The sequence below is a fragment of the Coregonus lavaretus genome (genome assembly GCF_964263955.1).
Source record: "Coregonus lavaretus genome assembly, chromosome: 4".
Taxonomy (NCBI): domain Eukaryota; kingdom Metazoa; phylum Chordata; class Actinopteri; order Salmoniformes; family Salmonidae; genus Coregonus; species Coregonus lavaretus.
The window spans coordinates 37,074,126-37,100,140 of record NC_139991.1 but is presented as its reverse complement, the minus strand read 5'-3'; the positions used below and the strand labels follow the sequence as shown (position 1 = coordinate 37,100,140).

General features: G+C 42.8%; 1 protein-coding gene across 1 annotated transcript; it reads left to right on the top strand.

The window, feature by feature from the left end:
* The first annotated feature begins 9,308 nt into the window (after positions 1-9,308).
* On the top strand, positions 9,309-24,625 carry pdcl (phosducin-like). Its single transcript, XM_084159690.1, has 4 exons — positions 9,309-9,418; positions 21,753-21,937; positions 22,188-22,369; positions 22,567-24,625. Exons 2-4 carry the CDS (start codon positions 21,763-21,765, stop codon positions 23,125-23,127), a joined length of 918 nt encoding a protein of 305 aa, XP_084015816.1. The 5' UTR covers positions 9,309-9,418; positions 21,753-21,762; the 3' UTR covers positions 23,128-24,625.
* The last annotated feature ends 1,390 nt before the right edge of the window (positions 24,626-26,015 follow it).

The window sequence follows — 26,015 nt, the reverse complement described above, 5'->3', positions numbered from 1 at the left end:
TCGCGATACATGGCCCCATCCATCATCCCCTCAATACGGTGCAGTCGTCATGTCCCCTTTGCAGAAAAGCATCCCCAAAGAATGATGTTTCCACCTCCATGCTTCACGGTTGGGATGGTGTTCTTGGGGTTGTACTCATCCTTCTTCTTCCTCCAAACACGGCGAGTGGAGTTTAGACCAAAAAGCTCTATTTTTGTCTCATCAGACCACATGACCTTCTCCCATTCCTCCTCTGGATCATCCCGATGGTCATTGGCAAACTTCAGACGGGCCTGGACATGCGCTGGCTTGAGCAGGGGGACCTTGCGTGCGCTGCAGGATTTTAATCCATGACGGCGTAGTGTGTTACTAATGGTTTTCTTTGAGACTGTGGTCCCAGCTCTCTTCAGGTCATTGACCAGGTCCTGCTGTGTAGTTCTGGGCTGATCCCTCACCTTCCTCATGATCATTGATGCCCCACGAGGTGAGATCTTGCATGGAGCCCCAGACCGAGGGTGATTGACCGTCATCTTGAACTTCTTCCATTTTCTGATAATTGCGCCAACAGTTGTTGCCTTCTCACCAAGCTGCTTGCCTTTTGTCCTGTAGCCTATCCCAGCCTTGTGCAGGTCTACACTTTTATCCCTGATGTCCTTACACAGCTCTCTGATCTTGGCTATTGTGGAGAGGTTGGAGTCTGTTTGGTTGAGTGTGTGGACAGGTGTCTTTTATACAGGTAACGAGTTCAAACAGGTGCAGTTAATACAGGTAATGAGTGGAGAACAGGAGGGCTTCTTAAAGAAAAACAAACAGGTCTGTGAGAGACGGAATTCTTACTGGTTGGTAGGTGATCAAATACTTATGTCATGCAATAAAATGCAAATTAATTACTTAAAAATCATACAATGTGATTTTCTGGATTTTTGTTTTAGATTCCGTCTCTCACAGTTGAAGTGTACCTATGATACAAATTACAGACCTCTACATGCTTTGTAAGTAGGAAAACCTACCAAATCGGCAGTGTATCAAATACTTGTTCTCCCCACTGTATATAGAGTAACATTGTTAGGGTGGACTAAAATTAAAACAATGCCTTCCAATAGGGAGAAAGTTATCAAGTTAGTTTTGTTTTGTTTTTAAACCTTGCAATAGGGGGAAAAGCAGAACATTGATTGAGAAGGTCTTCCTACTGGGAAGAAGAGCACCCTAGTTGAAGGAAACAGATATGGAGACTAATGAAAGTAACAAAGTGAATGGTAATATTAGTGGCTTTCAGATAGCACTCTAATAATGCAATGTCTTAGAGTAAATGTTTCAATATAAGGTCACATGACGAACAGAAGGATTGAGCATTGGGACTGATATTAAATTAGAGGCCGCCATCTGGTGTCTGGGTTAGAGATAAGTTTCCGTTGGAACAATAGATAGCTGCCAGTACACACTGAACTCAAACAGGCTGTAAGGGACACAGTGGGACATTTGGGACAGAGGTATGAATAATTAATTGAATAAGACATGTTTTTGACCATTTCCAATTATTATTACTCAATTCTATAGTTTGGGTAGCACCAGTGATTTAAGTAAGAAGGTAATGTCATCTAAAACAATTATCTGTTTTTCATTACGTGGAACTGTGTCCAGTGATTGAAGTAGATCAAAGTAAATGTTTTTAGTACCAAATATTGAGCTGATAAGCCAGCACCAACTCTTTGAAGGTCCTAGCAGATTTGTTAAACAACAGGTTTCATATTTTGACTAGTTTATGTCCCAGGGACAGTTTGTACAGAACTGTATGTCAATGCAACATGTCAAAATGACACTGACTACAAGAGAGGGGCTCTGGGATTGTTTACTTTAAAAGGTGCCTATTCAGCTTGACGGGACAATGTATCATCTGATGTGTCTGAAGTATAATTCTGTATATACATGGGTTCATCAAGACTTCCTGCCCAAGATGCAGTAAACTCGATTTAGATTAATACTTTTTTTGGACTGATTAAGATGTTTATTTTCTTTCTTCCAGGACTTATGGAATGTCCACTACCAAGTTTTTTTAATATGTTTGCCAATGGTTCTATGTCTCTCCCTTTGAGGGGCTTCCTGAGGGAGGTGCCTTAGGAGAGCAGTTATTGAGACTGTGTACTGTGCAGTGTAAAGGTGCCCGGATCCAGCTGTTGAGGGAGCTCCCAAATTAAGTAAGGCCTGGCCATTTTGTTTGTTTTTACCCTATGATTTTTACCACACAAACACCAGCACCCACACACAACCCACCTTGATAAGAAATGTACTGAAAAACACAATGTAAACCTGATACACTAAATGTTTGAAATGTTTGAAATGTCTTTAATTAATGTCTGAGGTACAGGGAAACAAACACTCACCTAATGGGGTTGAATGACCTCTGACCTCTGTCCTCTGTTCTGACTTCCTGGTGAGGCCTGATTACCCTCACTAGAAAGAGACATTGGGTGCGATTTAAATGGGCTATGTAAACACTAATAATTAGAAGAAGTTTATAATTTATCAATAGTCCTATGTGTGATTCGGAACAAGAGAAGGAGAGTGAGAGAGCGCTACCCCTGAATGTCTCTAGACTATTCCTTGAATTACCTTATGGGATACAATTAAGTTAAGATGGAGTCATCAAGGGTTGTAATTGTAATTGTATTTGTTGTTTTGATTTAACAGGCAGTGTTGTTGTTTTTTTGGACCGACCTGAAACCTGAGTCCGAGCCAGCAACCTGTGCACAGCATCCAGTCGAAGCTATCAACTGCCTTTTCTCTAATGCCTTTTCTCTCAGGAGTGCGACATGAGTCCACGTGGAGTGAGCATGGAGAGATCCAAACTTCTCTCATGCTGCTGGTGTACTGGTAGGAAAATGGACAAGACGTAATGGACTGTAAAGGACAGTGGTGGCTCAGGTGAGAGAAATCGGGACATTATCAAGGGCCATCCACTTTGAACATGTGCTATTGGGAGGACAAACTGAAAAACGCCAAAAGAATGAGTGCCGGGAGGGAGGAGGGTGGTCAACCATGCCCGTAATTGATTTAGGCTTGTCCAAAAATGTTTATTTGGGGTATTAGGTTGATTGTGGAGGTCTTCACACTGCGAGATTTATAGTACTTTAAACTAGAAATGCATTGAGATACCGATCTGTCATTAACATGCCACACGCGACAAAAGCTCCAGCTGAAATGTTATTGCCAGAATCCTTAAATTAAATTTTGTAATGAAGCATATGTGTAACTGTATGAAGTGAAGGTCTTAAGTTAAAACATTCTACTGCAATGGTTTTACAAAGTACAAACCAAAATGATTGTCAAATCAAATCAAATCAAATTGTATTTGCCACATGCGCCGAATACAACAGGTGTAGACATTACCGTGAAATGCTTACTTACAGCCCTTAACCAACAATGCATTTATTTCTTAATAAAAAAGTAAAATAAAACAACAACAACAAAAAAGTGTTGAGAAAAAAAGAGCAGAAGTAAAATAAAATAACAGTAGGGAGGCTATATACAGGGGGGTACCGGTGCAGAGTCAATGTGCGGGGGCACCGGCTAGTTGAGGTAATTCGATGTTGCAGCTGTATAACTTTTTGAGGATCTGAGGACCCATGCCAAATCTTTTCAGTCTCCTGAGGGGGAATAGGCTTTGTCGTGCCCTCTTCACGACTGTCTTGGTGTGTTTGGACTATGATAGTTTGTTGGTGATGTGGACACCAAGGAACTTGAAGCTCTCAACCTGTTCCACTACAGCCCCGTCGATGAGAATGGGGGCGTGCTCAGTCCTCTTTTTTTTCCTGTAGTCCACAATCATCTCCTTTGTCTTGGTCACGTTGAGGGAGAGGTTGTTATCCTGGCACCACATGGACAGGTCTCTGACCTCCTCCCTATAGGCTGTCTCATCGTTGTCGGTGATCAGGCCTACCACTGTTGTGTCGTCGGCAAACTTAATGATGGTGTTGGAGTCGTGCCTGGCCATGCAGTCATGGGTGAACAGGGAGTACAGGAGGGGACTGAGCACGCACCCCTGAGGGGCCCCCGTGTTGAGGATCAGCGTAGCAGATGTGTTGTTACATACCCTTACCACCGAGGGGCGGCCCGTCAGGAAGTCCAGGATCCAGTTGCAGAGGGAGGTGTTTAGTCCCAGGATCCTTAGCTTAGTGATGAGCTTTGAGGGCACTATGGTGTTGAACGCTGAGCTGTAGTCAATTAATAGCATTCTCACGTAGATGTTCCTCTTGTCCAGGTGGGAAAGGGCAGTGTGGAGTGCAAAAGAGATTGCATCATCTGTGGATCTGTTGGGGCGGTGTGCAAATTGGAGTGGGTCTAGGGTTTCTGGGATAATGGTGTTGATGTGAGCCATGACCAGCCTTTCAAAGCACTTCATGGCTACAGACGTCAGTGCTACGGGTCGGTAGTCATTTAGGCAGGTTATCTTAGTGTCCTTGGGAACAAGGACTATGGTGGTCTGCTTGAAACATGTTGGTATTACAGACTCAGTCAGGGACATGTTAAAAATGTTGGTGAACACACTTGGCAGTTGGTCAGCACATGCTCGGAGTACACGTCCTGGTAATCCGTCTGGCCCTGCGGCCTTGTGAATGTGGACCTGCTTAAAAGTCTTACTCACATCGGCTACGGAGAGCGTGATCACACAGTTGTCTGGAACAGCTGATGCTCTCATGCATGCTTCAGTGTTTCTTGCCTCGAAGCGAGCATAGAAGTGGTAGCTTGTCTGGTAGGCTTGTGTCACTGGGCAGCTCGCGGCTGTGCTTCCCTTTGTAGTCTGTTATAGTTTTCAAGCCCTGCCACATCTGACGAGCGTCAGAGCCGGTGTAGTACGATTCAATCTTAGTCCTGTATTGACTCTTTGCCTGTTTGATGCTTCGTCGGAGGGCGTAGCGGGATTTCTTATAAGTGTCCGGGTTAGAGTCCCGCTCCTTGAAAGCGGCCGCTCTACCCTTTAGCTCAGTGCGTATGTTGCCTGTAATCCATGGCTTCTGGTTGGGGTATGTACCTACGGTCACTGTGGGGACGACGTCATCAATGCACTTATTGATGAAGCCAGTGACTGATGTGGTGTACTCCTCAATGCTATCTGAATAATCCCGGAACATGTTCCAGTCTGTGCTAGCAAAACAGTCCTGTAGCTTAGCATCTGCGTCATCTGACCACTTTTTTATTAACCGAGTCACTGGTGCTTCCTGATTTAGTTTTTGCTTATAAGCAGGAATCAGGAGGATAGAGTTATGGTCAGATTTGCCAAATGGAGGGCGAGGGAGAGCTTTGTATGTGTCTCTGAGTGTGGAGTAAAGGTGGTCTAGAGTTTATTTTCCTCTGGTTGCACATTTAACATTCTGGTAGAAATTAGGTAGAACGGATTTAAGTTTCCCTGCATTAAAGTCCCCAAATGAAGTGTTTGAAAGTGTCTGTGGTTTTAAGTGTTGATTTTGTTTACTTACTACTTTGATTGTAGATTTTAGCTTCATTATGATGATTATGAATGAAATGACATTCACTCCCGTTAATAGAAGTATAACCTTTATTATGATTTATTATAAGGATGTATTCTGACATAGAAGCTAAAATCTAAATGCTTACATTAAAATGTAATGATTATTATCACACAAGTGAAAAGAGGATGGAATGTTCAGGAAATTGTTATCTTGTGAAAAGACAGCTTGAAAATAAATGTGTCATAAATAATCTTTGGTTCCTGCCTGTGCTTGGTAAAGATATGAGGGTGGGGGCGACATGACCTCCTCCTTAGGACCATCTGGCAGAATGCCCAGAATATGTTTTTTAAGTTTTGGAGACACTGCCAGACACATGCCAGAACCAATCCTATGAGCTAAGCCTATGTAAAGTGTCTGCAACCAGTATATAAGGGATAAGGGGACTGATCCAAAGAGAAGAGCTCCTGATCAACATGTGTACTTAGTGCATTGAGTTGGTTGGAACCTCTCCAGTTAACTGTTAATAAACAAGGATTCATTTAAGATTGACTTCGATTGTCCCATACGTAGAATTTCTACAACATGACCATCGGGTTCTTGGTCACCACCCTGACCAAGGCCCTTCTCCCCCGATTGCTCAGTTTGGCCGGGTGGCCAGCTCTAGAAAGAGTCTTGGTGGTTCCAAACTTCTTCCATTTAAGAATGATGGAGGCCACCGTGTTCATGGGGACCTTCAATACTGCAGACATTTTTTGGTACCCATCCCTAGATCTGTGCCTCGACACAATCCTGTCTCGGAGCTCTATGGACAATTCTTTCGACCTCATGGCAATTTACAAATCATGTCCAATCAATTGAATTTACCACAGATCTACTCCAATCAAGTTGTAGAAATATCTCAAGGATGATCAATAGAAACAGGATGCACCTGAGCTCAATTTCGAGTCTCATAGCAAAGGGTCTGAATCCTTATGTAAAAAAGGCATTTCTGTTTTTTGTTGTTGGTTTTTAACATTTGAAAAAATTTATAAAACCTGTTTTCACTTTGTCATTACGGGGTATTGTGTGTAGATTGATGATTTAAAAAAAAACATTTTAGAATAAGGCTGTAATATAACAATGTGGAAAATGTGAAGGGGTCTGAATACTTTCCGAATGCACTGTACAGTCGTGGTCAAAAGTTTTGAGAATGACACAAATACAAATTTTCACAAAGTCTGCTGCCTCAGTTTTGATTATGTCAATTTGCATATACTCCAGAATGTCATGAAGAGTGATCAGATGAATTGCAATTAATTGCAAAGTCCCTCGTTGCCATGAAAATGAACTTAATCCCCCCAAAACATTTACTGCATTTCAGCCCTGCCACAAAAGGACCAGCTGCCATCATGTCAGTGATCCTCTCGTTAACACAGGTGAGAGTGTTGATGAGGACAAGGCTGGAGATCACTCCATCATGGTGATTGAGTTAGAATAACAGACTGGAAGCTTTAAAAGGAGGGTGGTGCTTGAAATCATTGTTCTTCCTCTGTTAACCATGGTTACCTGCAAGGAAACACGTGCCGTCATCATTGCTTTGCACAAAAAGAGCTTCACAGGCAAGGATATTGCTGCATTTATCGGATCATCAAGAACTTCAAGGAGAGAGGTTCAATTGTTGTGAAGAAGGCGTCAGGGCGCCCAAGAAAGACCAGCAAGCGTCAGGACCGTCTCCTAAAGTTGATTCAGCTGCGGGATTGGGGCACCACCAGTGCAGAGCTTGCTCAGGAATGGCAGCAGGCAGGTGTGAGTGCATCTGAACGCACAGTGAGGCGAAGACTTTTGGAGGATGGCCTGGTGTCAAGAAGGGCAGCAAAGAAGCCCCTTCTCTCCAGGAAAAACATCAGGGACAGACTGATATTCTGCAAAAGGTACAGGGATTGGACTGCTGAGGACTGGGGTAAAGTAATTTTCTCTGATGAATCCCCTTTCCGATTGTTTGGGGCATCCGGAAAACACCTTGTCCGGAGAAGACAAGGTGAGCGCTACCATCAGTCCTGTGTCATGCCAACAGTAAAGCATCCTGAGACCATTCATGTGTGGGGTTGCTTCTCAGCCAAGGGAGTGGGCTCACTCACAATTTTGCCTAAGAACACAGCCATGAATAAAGAATGGTACCAACACATCCTCCGAGAACAACTTCTCCCAACCATCCAAGAACAGTTTGGTGATGACCAATGCCTTTTCCAGCATGATGGAGCACCTTGCCATATGGCAAAAGTGATAACTAAGTGGCTCGGGGAACAAAATATCGACATTTTGAGTCCATGGCCAGGAAACTCCCCAGACCTTAATCCCATTGAGAACTTGTGGTCGATCCTCAAGAGGCGGGTGGACAAACGAAACCCCACAAATTCTGACAAACTCAAAGCATTGAATATGCAAGAATGGGCTGCCATTAGTCAGGATGTGGCCCAGAAGTTAATTGACAGCATGCCAGGGCGGATTGCAGAGGTCTTGAAAAAAAAGGGTCAACAATGCAAATATTGACTCTTTGCATAAACGTAATGTAATTGTCAATAAAAGCCTTTGACACTTATGGAATGTTTGTAATTATATTTCAGTATACCATAGTAACATCTGACAAAAATATCTCATAACACTGAAGCAGTGAACTTTGTGAAGATCAATACTTGTGTCATTCTCAACTTTTGACCACGACTGTACATCAAATGTTGTTTTCAGACATTACGTTAAAGGACATACATTTAATTACAACAACATCTAGCACATCATCCCTTGCAGTAAACAACTATTACATTTTTTAAATAAAAATACAACCATTAGGACAAAAGACTAAAGACAAAACACCCACCCACCCCCCACAGGACCCGGTTTACTGTCGATATCATAGCAGTAGTCCACAGCTCAACACTTGTCTCTTTAGCACCTTGCATACGGGACACATAAGGTTCCATGTTAGCAATGTCCAAAAATGAAAGCGCCCCCATTGATACCCAGGCAGAGAGTAAAGCTCTTGCCAAAGTAACGCAACCATCTTTTTGGTTGCTGTAATTCCAGCAAGTAGGCTACACCACTGCTGTCGTCCTCACCTCCAAGCGTCCTGGATAAGCGCGTCTGCTAAATGACTAAAATGTCAAATGTAATAATCTTTGGATGCCGACAGCAGTCGCTCCATTGGAAGACATGCAGTAGCTTGGACTGTAGCCTACAAAAGCCTATTCCTGCTCTTTTCCTGCAATCCATCAAACGCATTTTGTGCATCATCATGGTGGTCTCTCACTTGTGGTCGGATTCGCTCAGGCGGAACAAATTTAAATTTGAGCTTTTTTTCAATGCTGATTTGAATGTAATTGACAAAACAGAAATGAGTCACAAAAAAATGTCACATTCTTTCTGAATTGAAAAGTAATCCTAGAAGTAATCATGTAATTTTTCAAAAGTATCTGTAATCGGATTACAATATTTTTGCTGGTAACATAACGGATTACAGTTACAGTTTTTTTGTAATCCGTTACTCCCCAACCTGCAGGTGTGATATGCTGAGGCAGTGACGAGAGTAGTACAGGAAGATGGGTCCAGGGCGAGTGATCCGAAGAGGCTCCCTGTGAGTTGACCGAGGCCAATAGAGAGTGATAGGAATAACGTGTTTCAGTAAAGTTGGCTTCTTAGCGTTCATAGCCATGGTTATCAACTGTAACGCAGAAATGGAACATAAATCACAGCAAATAGATATTGTGTTGGCAGGTGGTTTTAATGGGTGTAGGGGTAGCTGGTAGGGCAATTATTCTTCCCGGATTTACACTCCAGTAGAGTAGGTGGCGGTGTATGCACCTTTCGGTTTGGTTGCGATCCGCCTATACACATTTTAAGAAGAAGAAGTCGGATCATGTTTTTTATGTCAACGCTGCGCTAGGGAAGGGAATTAGGATTGGAAACAGTCGTTGGAGGTAGCTGTTGATACAATCGAGGTAAGGTCAAGCTAGGTCGCTATAATATTATTTGTCAATATAGCTTCATATAACAGTAACTATTTGACTGCAATAAAATGTCGAAGTAGAATTTCAAGAATCACTGAGCGTTAGCAGGCTAGTTTGTAGCTAGCTAGCTCACAACCAATTCCATGAACCTAGCTAGCTACAAACGTTGGAGACGTCAAGACGGCCTAGTACTAGGATAGTTGGTGGAAATCCAGCTTTAATTGGATTTCCCATTTCCAATTCCAATAGCCTACCGTATCTGCTTGATTAGCAATACATCAGCTCGTTTCATTTGGTAGCTAAGCTCCAAGAAGGCCAGCAAGGAATGACAAAAAGATAGCTATCTAGCTAAGTAACGTTAGTACTGAATGAGTTATACTTAGCTAGATAGCTATCTTTTTGTCATTCCTTGCTGGCAATCTCTGCTTGGTTTTGAAGTACAGTAGGAAACCCATGCGAAAAGTGGATATCACAGACTCAAGGTGAAGGTAAATGTACATCATATCGGGAACACCAACTAACGTTTGTTGGTTATTATCATTCCCCAGGGCATCTTTATTTTTCACAGTTCGCGCAAGTAGTCAGTGGTAACTACCATTACCGGTTTAGCTGGGTCATCCTACAATGCGGTGCCTTTTCTGTCCCCAGGAAATAGCAGTTCATATTTTGGGTGCTTAGAGCGCAGAATAACTGATGCATTTACGAACGCGCAACACCCGTTCAATATGACCGGTGTCAGTAAACGTCGGCAAAAAAACGTAATTAAACTGTTGCCAGCCGCACAGTTACCATCACCAACGCTCTAGATAACATAAAAACTATGGAACTCCGTTTGGGTCTTTCCGTGTCAAAAAAGATACACGTCAAATAACACTATTTGAAGCGTCAAATAAGCTTGTTGACCAATCAGGACCTGAATATGACTTCACATCACATAATAATTTAACACGTTCATTCGTTTTTACGTAGTTATTACACATTGATTACACTATCACTCCTATTTCATATGTCACAACGATTCACCGATACGTATGCTATGATGCTGATAAAGTTTTGACTCGTGCAGTGTTGCCAACTCCTCAGTATGGAAAGTAGCTATTGTCTGTCCTAAAAGTTGCTAGAAGTCGCTAAATCACGTCGTCACCTAATTTGCATAATTGTGCATGTAATTGTGATGGACGCTGTAGGAGAGAGGAATAACGTCGTGGGAGAGACAAAAAGTTAGTAAAAAGATGCAGGAGGACTGGGCCGCCTGTGAGTGCTTTGGTGCTGGTCAAAAAAAGCTAGCTAGCTGATGGATGCAAACAATGTTCTTCCCCAAAAACATAGCAAAACGACAATCTGTTTCAGTAGCTATAGTTAGCTAGCTGACTATCTAGCTAGGTGTCATAATCTAAAATACCCCTAATTTATAAGACAGTTATTATTTGGTTAATGGTGGGCACTTATGTGAAGCTAGCCACAATAAGGATTAGCCTCGATGGTGGAATTTGCGGTTCACCTTCAAACTAAAAGTCTCAATGAATGTGACGCAAATGAATTCAAATAGTGGAATCATGCCATAATGGAGTAGATCATGCTAAACGAGGTTGGAATGTTCAACAAAAGTCAATAATTTGTTAATTTGGAAATATCTGTTGAAATCACACTCGACGTATTAGACTTTAGAATTGCATTGGGGGCATACTTATTTCACTGTACAGCCTTACCTATGATTGTGGATCAATGACATGGGGTATCAGTCTACTAAGTGACACCTAGAGAGCATTAGTTTCTATTGATCATTGTTTTCAGGCTTGTTGCATTGGTGCTAGCTAGGTACCAAGCTAAAGCTAGCTAGCTAACCCAGAAGTTGCTAATAACATCTGTATCAAAGATATTTGCAAACTGTTTTGATCCTGCTCGTTTGATCCTGATCTTATTTCAAATGCTCACACAGACGTTTTCCCAATCGATCGAACAAATAATGCCTTATTACCAACGCAGGATTGTACAGCTTTGACAGTGATCGTAATGGTTGCACTTGGCTTGCACATGCAAATTCAGCACACACAACATTCTATAATAGGATTGTGTTATTTGACGTGTCAAATTAAAAGCTTATTTGACGTGTCAAATAGTGTTATTTGACGTGTATCTTTTCTGACACGCAAAGACCCACACCGCGTTCCATAGAAAACAGCCTAACCAGGTCTGCTAAGGTGAGTAAAATGGTCGGAGTGAGGTATGATCTCATTTATGTCTGGAAGTAGCTAGCAAACTAGCCAACTTTAGCCAGTTAGCTTGAGTGCTTAGCTGTGTTCGAATACTCATACTAACCGCACTATTTGTGACGTAAATTGAGTGTATAGTATGCTTATTGGTCATAGTATGGATATAGTTAGTATGCCAAAAGTTCCCGGATGTCATACTACATTCGCCAAAATACGAAGTATATAACAGCTGTGTTCGAATATCCATACTAACATACTGTATACTACATACTTAATGAGTATATACTACATACTATATACTATTAGTTCATTTTAGTATACTGTAAACAAACTGTATCCTTTCAGTTGAGCATACTAGCGCTTCACCTGTCTACCGGAAGTTGGTGCTGTTGCTATGCAACCTCTTGCTAGCTTGTTAGCATTACAAATTACTAGCTAGACATTTTACGACTTCGGGTGTGGTATTAAATTCAATCTGGAGTGCCAGATTGCGCTCTGGGTGTTTGTAAATTCAGAGCGTTGTCAGATTGTCCGTTTTGTAAATTCAGAGCGTTCAGAACGCACATTGGACACTCTGGCCGAGGAGTATGGTTGATCCGAGCGTTCTGACCTTGCTAGCTACTTCCATACACAAATGAGAGAACACCTAACTCTGACCATTTTAATGGCCCCAGCAGAGCTGGTTGTGCTGTGTTCATGTTATCCAGAGCATTGGTGACTGTTTATTTTTATTTTTTTATTTCACCTTTATTTAACCAGGTAAGCCAGTTGAGAACAGGTTCTCATTTACAACTGCGACCTGGCCAAGATAAAGCAAAGTAGTGCAATAAAAAACAACAGAGTTACATATGGGGTAAAAAACATAGTCAGAAATACAACAGAATATATATATACAGTGTGTGCAAATGAAGCAAGTTATGGAGGTAAGGCAATAAATAGGCTATAGTACAGAATAATTACAATAGTATTAACACTGGAATGCTAGATGTGCAAGAGATTATGTGCAAATAGAGATACTGGGGTGCATAAGAGCAAAATAAATAACAATATAGGGATGAGGTAGTTGGGTGGGCTAATTTCAGATGGGCTGTGTACAGGTGCAGTGATCGGTAAGGTGCTCTGACAACTGATGCTTAAAGTTATTGAGGGAGAAAAGAGTCTCCAGCTTCAGAGATTTTTGCAATTCGTTCCAGTCATTGGCAGCAGAGAACTGGAAGGAATGGCGGCCAAAGGAGGTGTTGGCTTTGGGAATGACCAGTGAGATATACCTGCTGGAGCGCAGACTACGGGTGGGTGCTGCTATGGTGACCAATGAGCTAAGATAAGGCGGGGATTTGCCTAGCAGTGATTTATAGATGGCCTGGAGCCAGTGGGTTTGACGACGAACATGTAGTGAGGACCAGCCAACAAGAGCGTACAGGTCACAGTGGTGGGTAGTGTATGGGGCTTTGGAGACAAAACGGATGGCACTGTGATAGACTACATCCAATTTGCTGAGTAGAGTGTTGGAGGCTATTTTGTAAATGACATCGCCGAAGTCAAGGATCGGTAGGATAGTCAGTTTTACGAGGGCATGTTTGGCAGCATGAGTGAAGGAGGCTTTGTTGCGAAATAGGAAGCCGATTCTAGATTTAACTTTGGATTGGAGATTCTTTATGTGAGTCTGGAAGTTGAGTTTACAGTCTAACCAGACACCTAGGTATTTGTAGTTGTCCACATACTCTAGGTCAGACCCGTCGAGAGTGGTGATTCTAGTCGGGTGGGCGGGTGCCAGCAGCGTTCGATTGAAAAGCATGCATTTAGTTTTACTAGTGCTTAAGAGCAGTTGGAGGCTACTGAAGGATTGTTGTATGGCATTGAAGCTCGTTTGGAGGTTTGTTAACACAGTGTCCAATGAAGGGCCAGATGTATACAAAATGGTGTCGTCTGCGTAGAGGTGGATCTGAGAGTCACCAGCAGCAAGAGCGACATCATTGATATACACGGAGAAAAGTGTCAGCCCAAGAATTGAACCCTGTGGCACCCCCATAGACTGCCATAGGTCCAGACAACAGGCCCTCCGATTTGACACACTGAACTCTATCTGAGAAGTAGTTGGTGAACCAGGCGAGGCAGTCATTTGAGAAACCAAGGCTATTTAGTCTGCCAATAAAAATGCGGTGGTTGACAGAGTCGAAAGCCTTGGCCAGGTTGATGAAGACGGCTGCACAGTACTGTCTATTATCAATCGCGGTTATAATATCGTTTAGGACCTTGAGCGTGGCTGAAGTGCACCCGTGACCAGCTCGGAAACCGGATTGCATAGCGGAGAAGGTACGGTGGTATTCGAAATGGTCGATGATCTGTTTGTTAACTTGGCTTTCGAATACTTTCGAAAGGCAGGGCAGGATGGATATAGGTCTGTAGCAATTTGGATCTAGAGTGTCACCCCCTTTGAAGAGGGGGATGACCGCGGCAGCTTTCCAATCTCTGGGGATCTCAGACGTTATGAAAGAGAGGTTGAACAGACTAGTAATAGGGGTAGCGACAATTTCGGCGGCTAGTTTTAGAAAGAAAGGGTCCAGATTGTCTAGCCCAGCTGATTTGTAGGGGTCCAGATTTTGCAGCGCTTTCAAAACATCAGCTGTCTGAATTTGTGTGAAGGAGAAGCGGGGGGGGCATGGGCAAGTTGCAGCAGAGGGTGCAGAGTTGGTGGCCGGGTTAGTGGTAGCCAGATGGAAAGCATGGCCAGCTGTAGCAAAATGCTTGTTGAAATTCTCGATTATTGTAGATTTATCGGTGGTGATAGTGTTTCCTAGCCTCAGTGCAGTGGGCAGCTGGGAGGAAGTGCTCTTATTCTCCATGGACTTTACAGTGTCCCAAAACTTTTTGGAGTTAGTGCTACAGGATGCAAATTTCTGTTTGAAAAAGTTAGCCTTCGCTTTCCAGACTACTTGTGTATATTGGTTCCTAACTTCCCTGAAAAGTTGCATATCGCGGGGGCTATTTGATGCTAATGCTGTACGCCACAGGATGTTTTTGTGCTGGTCAAGGGCAGTCAAGTCTGAGGAGAACCAGGGGCTATATCGGTTCTTAGTTCTGTATTTTTTGAATGGGGCATGTTTATTTAAGATTGAGAGGAAATTACTTTTAAGGAACAACCAGGCATCCTCTACTGACGGAATGAGATCTATATCCATCCAGGATACCTGGGCCAGGTCAATTAGGAAGGCCTCCTCGCTAAAGTGTTTTAGGGAGCGTTTGACCGCGGACCCGTTACGGACGCAGGCAATAAGGCAGTGATCGCTGAGATCCTGGTTGAAGACAGCTGAGGTGTATTTAGAGGGTATGTTAGTCAGGATGATATCTATGAGGGTACCCATGTTTACGGATTTAGGGTTGTACCTGGTAGGTTCGTTGATAATTTGCGTGAGGTTGAGGGCATCTAGCTTGGATTGTAGGATGGCTGGGGTATTAAGCATATCCCAATTTAGGTCACCAAGCAGTACAAACTCTGAGGATAAATGGGGGGCAATCAATTCACATATGGTGTCCAGGGCACAGCTGGGGGCTGAGGGGGGTCTGTAGCAAGCGGCAACAGTGAGAGACTTATTTCTGGAAAGGTGGATTTTTAGAAGTAGAAGCTCAAACTGTTTGGGCACAGACCTGGATAGTATGATAGAGCTCTGCAGGCTGTCTCTACAGTAGATTGCAACTCCACCCCCTTTGGCAGTTCTATCTAGACAGAAAATGTTATAGTTGGGGATGGAAATTTCAGAATTTTTGGTGGCCTTCCTGAGCCAGGATTCAGACACTGCTAGAACATCAGGGTAGGCAGAGTGTGCTAACGCAGTGAATAACTCAAACTTAGGAAGTAGACTTCTGATATTTATGTGCAAGAAACCAAGACTTTTGCGATTACAGAAGTCATCAAATGATAGCGCCTGGGGAGTAGGAGTGATACTGAGGGCTGCAGGGCCTGGGTTAGCCTCTACATCACCAGAGGAACAGAGGAGGACTAGAATAAGGATACGGCTAAAGGCTTTAAGAACTGGTCTTCTAGTGCGTTGGGTACATAGAATAAAGGGGGCAGATTTCCGGGTGTTATAGAAAAGATTCAGGGCATTATGTACAGACAAGGATATGGAAGGATATGAGTAAAGTGGAGGTAAACCTAAGCGTTGGGTAACAATGAAAGAGATAGCATCGCTGGAGGCATCAATTGAGTCGGTCTCCACGTGTATGGGGGGAGGGGCAGGTTTAGCTAGGCTGGGGGGTCTACAGGTTTAGGCAGGTTTAGCTAGGCTGGGGGGTCTACAGTGATATAGTACAATTAGAAATAACCGAAACAACAATAAACTAACCATGTTTGGGCTGAGGCTAAACATAAACAGGATGTAGTACCGTAAAAAGGAACAGTCCAGCAGATATCAGCTGTATAGCTGAGTTATCATAAGGTCCGGTGGTGAAGCACTAGTAAGAGGCCACGGCTAGCGTGTGCTAGCGGGCCAGGGCTAGCAGATGGATGGAATCTTCGTGGTTAACGTCGTAACCACATCAGACGATTTCGTCGGCAAACCAGTCGTGTAGGATCGGCGGGGCTCCGTGTCAACACTAGGTGGTCCCGTCCGGTTGACAGAGAGGTAGATAGCCGGGAGATGGGCGATGGGCTTAGCTCAGGATGATTAGCCAGACCACAGCGTCTGTTTTGTTGTAGCTGGCTGGTGGTAGCTAGCTGGTAGCGATGAATCCGGAGTTAAAGGTCCAGTGATTCAGTGATTCCGGCGGAAAAACTGATATGTTCTGGGTCGATAACGCGCTGTGCAGACTGGCCAAATATCCGGTGATCAATGTCCAGTGATTCAAATTAATCCCGCAGAAAAAAATCCAATGTTCTGGGTGAAACACCGCTAGCTGCGGCTAATAGCAAATAGCAAGAAGCTAGTTAGCTGGCTAGCTAGTTTCAACTGGAGATTCTAGATTCTAGATAAAGGTAAGTCAATAATAGAATCCGTTCCACGTTGAGTGAGGCGGGTTGCAGGAAAGTATATCTTGTAGAAGGATGAAAAGTCTGATAGGGAAATATGTACGAAAAATGTACGAAAAATAGGGTATTTACAGGCTATTTACAGACAGATGATAAAAACACAACTGCACTACTACGCCATCCTGTAACTGTGCTGCTGGCAACAATTTAATTACGCATTTTTTGCCGACGTTTACTGATTCCAGCCATATTTAACTGGTGTTGAGCGTTCGTAAATTCATCAGTTATTCTGCGCTTTGGCAAAGGTACACTCAGACGAGGGTGCTCTGAAATCGGAGTAGATGGCCATAGTGAATTTACGAACGCACCCGAATGTCCATTGAGAACACAAAACGACTATACCACTTAGCTAAACTAAGAATGACGGGAATAATCAAGTAAATAAACATTGGGTAGTTAGTTAGATAGCATATAGTTAAGATATTGGCAAGTTCGATGTATTAGTAGCCAACTAACTTTAGGTAGCTAGCTAAGATACCAGTACATACTGCTGTAATGATATGAGTTCGTAAGGATAGAGTAGCTAACAAATTGTCAGCCAACATAACGTGCAAGGTAACTTATTTGAAATGTCATTACTTTATTACATTGCTCAACATTTTCTTAACATTTGTCATAATTAGTTAAAGTAATTAATTTGTATCCGCTCTCGTTGGACTTAGGCTGCATATTTTCCACAATTTTCTTCAAATCTGAAAACATTGTGAAGCCATGCCCATTTTCTGAAGAACTGCATTATGGTCCCTAAAAGCACGGAAATAGTGTCCACTGCTTGTATTACTTTGTATTTTGGCAAATGTAGTACCACATCGGGGAACTTTTGGCATACTAACTGTATCCATACTATGACCAATAAGCATACTATACACTCAATTTACGTCACAAATAGGAGAATGGGAGACATTTCCAAACGCCTGAAGGTACCACGTTTATCTGTACAAACAATAGTACGCAAGTATAAACACCATGGGACCACGTAGCCGTCATATCGCTCAGGAAGGAGACGCGTTCTGTTTCCTAGAGATGAACGGACTTTGGTGCGAAAAGTGCAAATCAATCCCAGAACAACAGCAAAGGACCTTGTGAAGATGCTGGAGGAAACAGGTACAACAGTATCTATATCCACAGTAAAACAAGTCCTATATCTACATAACCTGAAAGGCCGCTCAGCAAGGAAGAAGCCACTGCTCCAAAACCTCCATTAAAAAAGCCAGACTACGGTTTGCAACTGCACATGGGGACAAAGATCGTACTTTTTGGAGAAATGTCCTCTGGTCTGATGAAACAAAAATAGAACTGTTTGGCCATAATGACCATCGTTATGTTTGGAGGAAAAAAGGGTGAGCTTGCAAGCCGAAGAACATCATCCCAACCGTGAAGCACGGGGGTGGCAGCATCATGCTGTGGGGGTGCTTTGCTGCAGGAGGGACTGGTGCACTTCACAAAATAGATGGCATCATGAGGAAGGAACATTATGTGGATATATTGAAGCAACATCTCAAGACATCAGTCAGGAAGTTAAAGCTTGGTCGCAAATGGGTCTTCCAAATGGACAATGACCCCAAGCATACTTCCAAAGTTGTGGCAAAATGGCTTAAGGACAACAAAGTCAAGGTATTGGAGTAGCCATCACAAAGCCCTGACCTCAATCCTATAGACAATTTGTGGGCAGAACTGAAAAGGCGTGTGCGAGCAAGGAGGCCTACAAACCTGACTCAGTTACACCAGCTCTGTCAGGAGGAATGGGCCAAAATACATACGTGATGAAAGAAATAAAAGCTTAAATAAATCCTTCTCTCTACTATTATTCTGACATTTCACATTCTTAAAATAAAGTGGTGATCCTAATAGACAGGGAATTTTTACTAGGATTAAATGTCAGGAATTGTGAAAAACTGAGTTTAAATGTGGTTGGCTAAGGTGTATGTAAACTTCCGACTTCTACTGTATGTAGTATACAGTATGTTAGAATGGGTATTCGAACACAACTAGTGCTTGACTGCCGTTGTGAGGTCAGAACACTCAGATCAACCCTACTCGTCCAGAGCTTCCAGCGTGCGCTCTGAACGCTCCGAGAGGGAAACGCTCACAATTTTAGAATGGACAATCTGACAACGCTCTGATTTGACGAACGCCCAGAGCGCACTCTGGCACTCCAGAGTGAATTTACAAACACACCCTTACTGTAAAATGTGGACTCCAAAAGGCTTTAAATATAAGGTGTCCTTAACCTTAAAACCAAAATATGGATCCTGATAGTGAATTTTCAGCATTTTAAACACTTTATGTATGTATATACACTACCGTTCAAAAGTTTGGGATCACTTAGAAATGTCCTTGTTTTCGAAAGAAAAGCAATTTATTTGTCTATTAAAATAACATCAAATTGATCAGCAATATAGTGTAGACATTGTTAATGTTGTAAATGGCAATTGTAGCTGGAAACGGACGATTTTTTTATGGAATATCTACATAGGCGTACAGAGGCCCTTTATCAGCAACCATCAGTCCTGTGTTCCAATGGCACGTTGTGTTTGCTAATCCAAGTTTATCGTTTTAAAAGGCTAATTGATCATTAGAAAACCCTTTTGCAATTATGTTAGCACAGCTGAAAACTGTTGTGCTGATTTAAAGAAGCAATAAAACTGGCCTTCTTGAGACTAGTTAAGTATCTGGAGCATCAGCAATTGTGGGTTTGATTACACGCTCAAAACGGCCAGAAACAAATAACTTTCTTCTGAAACCCGTCAGTCTATTATTTTTCTGAGAAATGAAGGCTATTCCATGCGAGAAATTGCCAAGAAACTGAAGATCTCGTACAACGCTGTGTACTACTCCCTTCACAGAACAGCGCAAACTGTCTCTAACCAGAATAGAAAGAGGAGTGGGAGGCCCCAGTGCACAACTGAGCAAGAGGACAAATACATTAGCCGTTTCCAGCTACAATAGCCATTTACAACATTAACAATGTCTACACTGTATTTCTGATCAATTTGATGTTATTTTAATGGACAAAAAAATTGCTTTTCTTTCGAAAACAAGGACATTTCTAAGTGCCCAAACTTTTGAACGGTAGTGTGTATATATAATATATATTTATTGATTGTGTGTTTTATTAATAGAAAAGTTGTCTCTCTGTTATTTAATACAACTTGCTAGCGAGTTACTGACGGTAACATTACATAATCCAAACCAGAGACCTCCAGGCAGTTTGGCCTGAGTGTCCGCTGCTTCTTTGTGATCCATTGTGCTGGCCATCTTCAGAGTAGTGTTTAGTGACAGGAATTTGAGTTAGCCTAGAGGTACATGCCCCCCCATCTGTGCTAATGGATTAGCCTACATGGGATTCAATGCAGCACTTAGAGCTAAAGATGTCCTATCCTGGCGGTGGATTGTCTAGTCGGACTGCACTATGGCTATATTAGGACAGCCTTGGGTGAAAGCTTCGCACTTGACAGACTATTTGGTCACTTTGTGTCTTTTTTAATCCCCTGAGATTACATTTGTGTTAATCTAGCAGATTACTGCCTTCTGAATGCAGGTGGTAGACCTAATGATCTCATTGCCCCATTTTCTACTGCCAAAAGGCTTAAGTGATGTCCTAATGTGTTTAGTGCAAAGTGTTCACTCTTAGACCACTGTGCCACTACCTCCCGAGTGGCGCAGTCGTCTAAGGCACTGCATCGCAGTGCTAGCTGTGCCACTAGAGATCCTGGTTCGAATCCAGGCTCTGTTGTAGCCGGTTGCGACCGGGAGACCCATGGGGCGGCGTACAATTGGCCCAGCGTCGTCCAGGGTAGGGGAGGGAATGGCCGGGTGTAGCTCAGTTGGTAGAGCATGGCGTTTGCAACGCCAGGGTTCTGGGTTCGTTTCCCACGGGGGGCCAGTATGAAAAATAAATAAAAATAATGTATGCACTCACTAACTGTAAGTCGCTCTGGATAAGAGCGTCTGCTAAATGACTAAAATGTAAAAATGTAGCGTACTAGGTTAAGTGTAAAACCTCGAACTCTAATGCCCTCTGGTGGCATTTTCTAAACTATGTATAAATATTATATACTACTCTCAAAGTACATTTAGGTTTTAAAACTATAAGTCCTACCAACATATGCTTAGTACTGTTAGGAAGGTAAGGACTGTGTGGGGGGGTGGGGTCCTCTTCAGAAAGACAACTCTCCCAACAAATCACGATTTTGGGTAGGTGGGGCTTAAAATGCTGGTGGAAATTGTGCTCCTGTTTAGCTAGGCCAGGGCAAGAAGCGACCCATTTCCGACTCGTCCTCTGACCCGACTGATGCTGGAACTTCTACAGATGTTTTAAGATGGGTTTTGTCTAGATGGTATACAGCTTTTGTCAGAATTGACTTTTTGTAGCAGGTTAGGAGAATTAACGTAGCAGGTTAGGAAAAGGGTTAGGGTTAGCTAAAATGCAACTTTTTGAAGTCAATTTGACATAAACGGTATCCCATCTAGACATGACCATTAATCCGGAGCATTGGTACATTGCCGGAAGCAATCCGTCTGTCTAGAGAGGATATTAGAGAGACTAATAGTTATTATTCTACTTGTAAATTATGTAGGCTACTAGGTTAGCTTGTCAGAACATAATTGACCATTTGTGTATGCTTTGTTATAATTAGGTCATAATTACATTTCCTCAAAAAGATAGGCTATTTGATTAGTCTAGTTATTTACAGTAAGTTAGGCTATTTGTTATTTGAGAAGTTATCCAATTTCAGTTCAGTCACAAAAACATTGCCCAAGGTGCACTGTCATGACAATGTCCAGGTAGCCAGTGACTATGTACACAATGGACAATAACCCAGGTAGCCAGTGATTACGTACACAATGGACATTTTTAAGTGGTATTCAACTCTTCAGAATGACTGTGTATAGTGACTAGTGGGCATGCACAATGTCAACAATGACCTTACAAAGTTGCCTCAGATTCACTTACTCTCATACTGAAACATTACACCATTATGCTTAGCCAATTAGTTTGCCTGTTCAAAGTATTTTATTTGCTGCGTGGATTGCTTGCCTCCAGTCCTCTTCCCTCAGAACTGAACTCTTCCCCACTTCTTAGGTGTGAAGTCATGACAACGTTGGACGACAAGATCCTGGGGGAGAAGCTGCAGTACTACTATAGCAGCAGTGAGGATGAGGAAAGTGACAAGGAGGATGACGATGGGGAGCACAAGACCATCCGCAACCCAGATGTACTGGAGCCTGAGCTAGAATACAGCGCCGACGGCAGCGCCGTCAACACAGGTAACACACACCTGGGGTTTACATTGTTGCGGTGCATACATTTTATGAACACAATTCTTTATTTTTCATGACCGAGATTGAGAAAAATCTGTTCTACACAATACGTTTTTAATTTGAACATTTTGTTGAAGATGCCATGACTATGAAGATGTGTTGAAGACGTGACTATGAAGAAGTGTTGTTGTAGGCAGCTGCATCAATACATTGGCACAGTTGTAGCAAAGTGATGATGATGATGGTGCGTGTGCAGGGCCCAAGGGGGTGATTAATGACTGGAGGAAGTACAAGCAGCTGAAGGTGGAGCAGAAGCAGGAGCAGAAGGAGGAGATGGAGAAACTCATCAAGAAGCTGTCCATGACCTGCCGCTCCGACCTGGATGACGAAGCCGACGCCATTAAACAGAAAGAGATGCAGGACAAGATCCAACACAAGGTGAGTGAAGAATGGGGAGAGAGATACAGAACGCTTTGCAGCATAATAGTTCCGTATACCAATAAGACATACATTTGAGGTGAGGATGCCAACATTTGAATGACACACAAACAAAAAAGAGAAAATGTTAAGATGTAAAATGGAATTGAGTCTCTCAGAAGAGTTGTTATTGAGTGTGTGTCCTCCCCATCCCTCAGATGACCATGCAGGAGTACAACATGCTCCAGGAAGACGAGGACGATGAGGACTTCCTCCAGCAGTACAGGAAGCAGCGCATCGAGGAGATGCGGCGGAAGGTGTTACGCGGTAAGCGCTTCGAGCAGGTCTACGAGCTCAACAGTGGCGAGGAGTTCCTGGAGGCTGTGGACAAGGAGGACAAGGCCTGCCTGGTAATGATCCACATCTACGAGGGCGAGGTGCCTGCCTGCGAGGCCATGATGGGCAGCCTGCTGTGCCTGGCACAGGAATACCCCCTTGTCAAGTTCTGTAGCGTGCGTGGCTCTGTTATCGGCACCAGTGCCCAGTTCAGGGGCAGCGCCTTGCCAGCCCTGCTGGTGTACAAAGGAGGAGACCTGATTGGGAACTTTGTGCGCATCACAGACCAGCTGGGAGAGGATTTCTATGCTGTGGATGTGGAGGCGCTGCTGCAGGAATATGGGCTGCTGCCGGACAAACCTGTCCTTGTCGCTAAGACCATCCGCAACGGAGCCATCACACAGAGCGACGACGACGACGACTCTGACCTCGACATAGACTAGAGAACTGTCCTGCACATACAGTCGCCAGACTAGAACCCCTATGTACACACACACACACAGTCGACACACTAGAACCCATATGTGTACACACACACACACATACACACACAGTCAACAGACTAGAACCCCTATGTGTATACACACACACAGTCAACAGACTAGAACCCCTACGTACACAGTCGACATGGAGAAGAGCCCCTATGTACTCACACACACTTATAAAGGTGTGTGATGACCTACAACTAAGACTGACTATTGAATGCTCTCAGGACATTCAATAGCGTGGTTTCCACTACCACATTATCTCTGGGCTAGTCAGTGCTTGATAGCGCCAGAGTTGTTTGAAATTGAGAAACTCAACATGCGATTACTTCCCGCAAATACCTTCTGGACAAATTTGCGACTCTCCCTTTGACGATGGTGTGAATTTTTGTCATGGGCGTAACAGGAAGTAATTGCATGTTGTGGAGTCGCTCAGTTTTAAACGGAGATAGAGCTGTACCATATTGGCAATAACTGCAAAATGCTAATAAAAAAATTAAAACTAATGCAGGGGTATTAAAATCTGAGTCTGGAGGTCCTGAGTAGTGCTGCTCAACCGGTTGACTAGATGGTATGCAGCTAATGTCAGAAGTGACTTTTCCTAGCAGGTTAGGAGAACTTACAAAGTAGGTTAGAAAAATGAACGTAGCAGGTTAGGAGAAGGGTTAGGGTTAGCTAAAATGGAAAGATTTCCCCAACGCCACTCGAACATGCAACTTTTGATGTCACTTTGACATTAGCTGCAGCCCTTCTAGCCATGGGGAAACACTCTTTTCACCCACTTAGATACCGAAGTGACTTTTTCGTAGCAGGTTAGGAGACAGAGGTTAAGGTTAGCGAAAATGCTCTCCTAACCTGTTACGAAAATCACTTTGTATCAAAGTGTTGTGAAAAGAGTGTGTCCCTCTAGCCATGACCTGTTCTACCTGAGAATTATTTGCACCCACCTGGTGTCCCAGGTCTAAATCGGTGCCTGATTCGAGGGAAATAATGAAAAACAGCAGTGGAACTGGCTTCAAGGTCCAGATTTGAATTTGCCTGTGGCTTGTGAAGTTGGTTGATATGATCGACAGGTCCTAAAGACCTATACATTCCCTATGCATGATGACCTTTATTCACATAAGTTACATGCTTCATTACATATCTTGTTAGTTTAAATAGTTGCATGAATAAACCAAGACTGAGACCTATTATTTGTTTTACACAATGATATGCAGACATTACCCAGTACATGTAATTTTTTTGTTGTTTAAGCTGTAACTTATTTATTCTTTAATTGTGACAACGCATTGTTTTTTTCTGGTCCAATGTCTCTTATTTGTGCATGTTTATCAAGACTAGCTCACCCTGTAGAAAATTACCTGTCCAAAGGGACATGTTAGTTTTATACCTTTTTATATGTTTGCCCATTTCAAACCTGTTAAAATGATGGATAAAATAAACTTGCTTGATTTGACTTAGGCTACACCTGGTGTCTTTTGGTTAAGGGGTAGTAGGCATTCGCATTGCATGGTGCTTCTTCTGGGGTATGTTAAAATGGCAATAATACACACCTTTTATCTCAGAAGTTGTTCACCATTTACAATTACTCCTGATTTACTGACAGTGAAGTAGTGAACATTTGAACAACTTGGTGCAAAAATTGTATCTTGGTTTGTAAGTTTTATTCAGACACTTTTTTTTTTCTGTGACATTTTTGTATATCACTGCAGGGAGACCATGGCTACATTCCGATTCTCCACCCTTTTTCCAAAGTGTGCACATTCACACTTATCGAATTTGTCATGAATTCAGCAATGGTGGAAACTCTCTCTAGACAATGATTACACCAATCCATTGCTTTTAAAGACATGATTGGAAGTGTGCACACTTTGGGAGAAGGGTGGAGAATCGGGACGCAGCCCATATTGTGTCCAACACAAGTGACTGCACATATTTACAGAAATAGAAAGCTCAAAGCTATGCTAAGCTAACAATATCACATTGTTGGTCTGTTTAAGACAGCTGAAAAATCAATGAGGCATTCATGCATAAAAAAAACATTGCCTCGCTGGGGATTTTGTGATTTCCAAATACACTAAAAGTGCATAAATACATTTCACTACATATAGTTCATAGCAGACCAAACAAAGTATCACATTGATTAATTATAATACGATTGAAGGTCTTATTTCAAGACAAGCATTTTAAATGGTCAGTTAATCAGCCAGCAACCCAAATACTGCGGTTTCAAGAGCACCATATTATTATTCTGAAAGAGCTTTCTCTAATCACCAATATGTTCCTTTGCAGATTGCAAAAAGCCCTGTAGACATTGTCCAACCAATGATGACAGCCAATCTAAACCAGTCAATGTAGCCTAAAAAGCTCCCAGCAGGAGGACAGTGATACAGGGGAGCGTTATCAAAAAGAGGGGGGTGTGCACATGGAGAGGACTGGCTGAACCATGGGCGTCATGTCCACACAGAGCACGCTCCAACAGGAGATGGGTCTCTGCACTGATGCCTGCAAGAGAGAAAACAACCTTGATCATTCGTACAGTGACTATGGGCTCAATTCAATCAAACCTGCGTTGTGGTATTTACATAGTAGCTCTTTTTCCCCATGGTCAAATAAAATCACAGACTGATCTTGGGTACTGTAAAAACCTACAACTACTACCAGGTAGACCTCCCTCACAGTAGTTACAGTGCTCAACACAGTGCTCAAAAGTAACTTATTATGAATATAATGTTACATTTTGGAGTCAAAACCAAAAAATACATTTGAAAATACCCTCAAATTAAAGGTGACATTCAGTACTGTCGCTTCATATTCATCATTCAATCTCAAATCCAAAATCCTGG

Bases quoted from the DNA above. Each gene is read 5' to 3' on its own strand.
- pdcl (XM_084159690.1), top strand. From the start codon at position 21,763: ATGACAACGTTGGACGACAAGATCCTGGGGGAGAAGCTGCAGTACTAC. The intron at 21,938-22,187 runs GTAACACACACC...GTGCGTGTGCAG, and splicing joins CGGCAGCGCCGTCAACACAG to GGCCCAAGGGGGTGATTAAT. The intron at 22,370-22,566 runs GTGAGTGAAGAA...CCCATCCCTCAG, and splicing joins AGGACAAGATCCAACACAAG to ATGACCATGCAGGAGTACAA.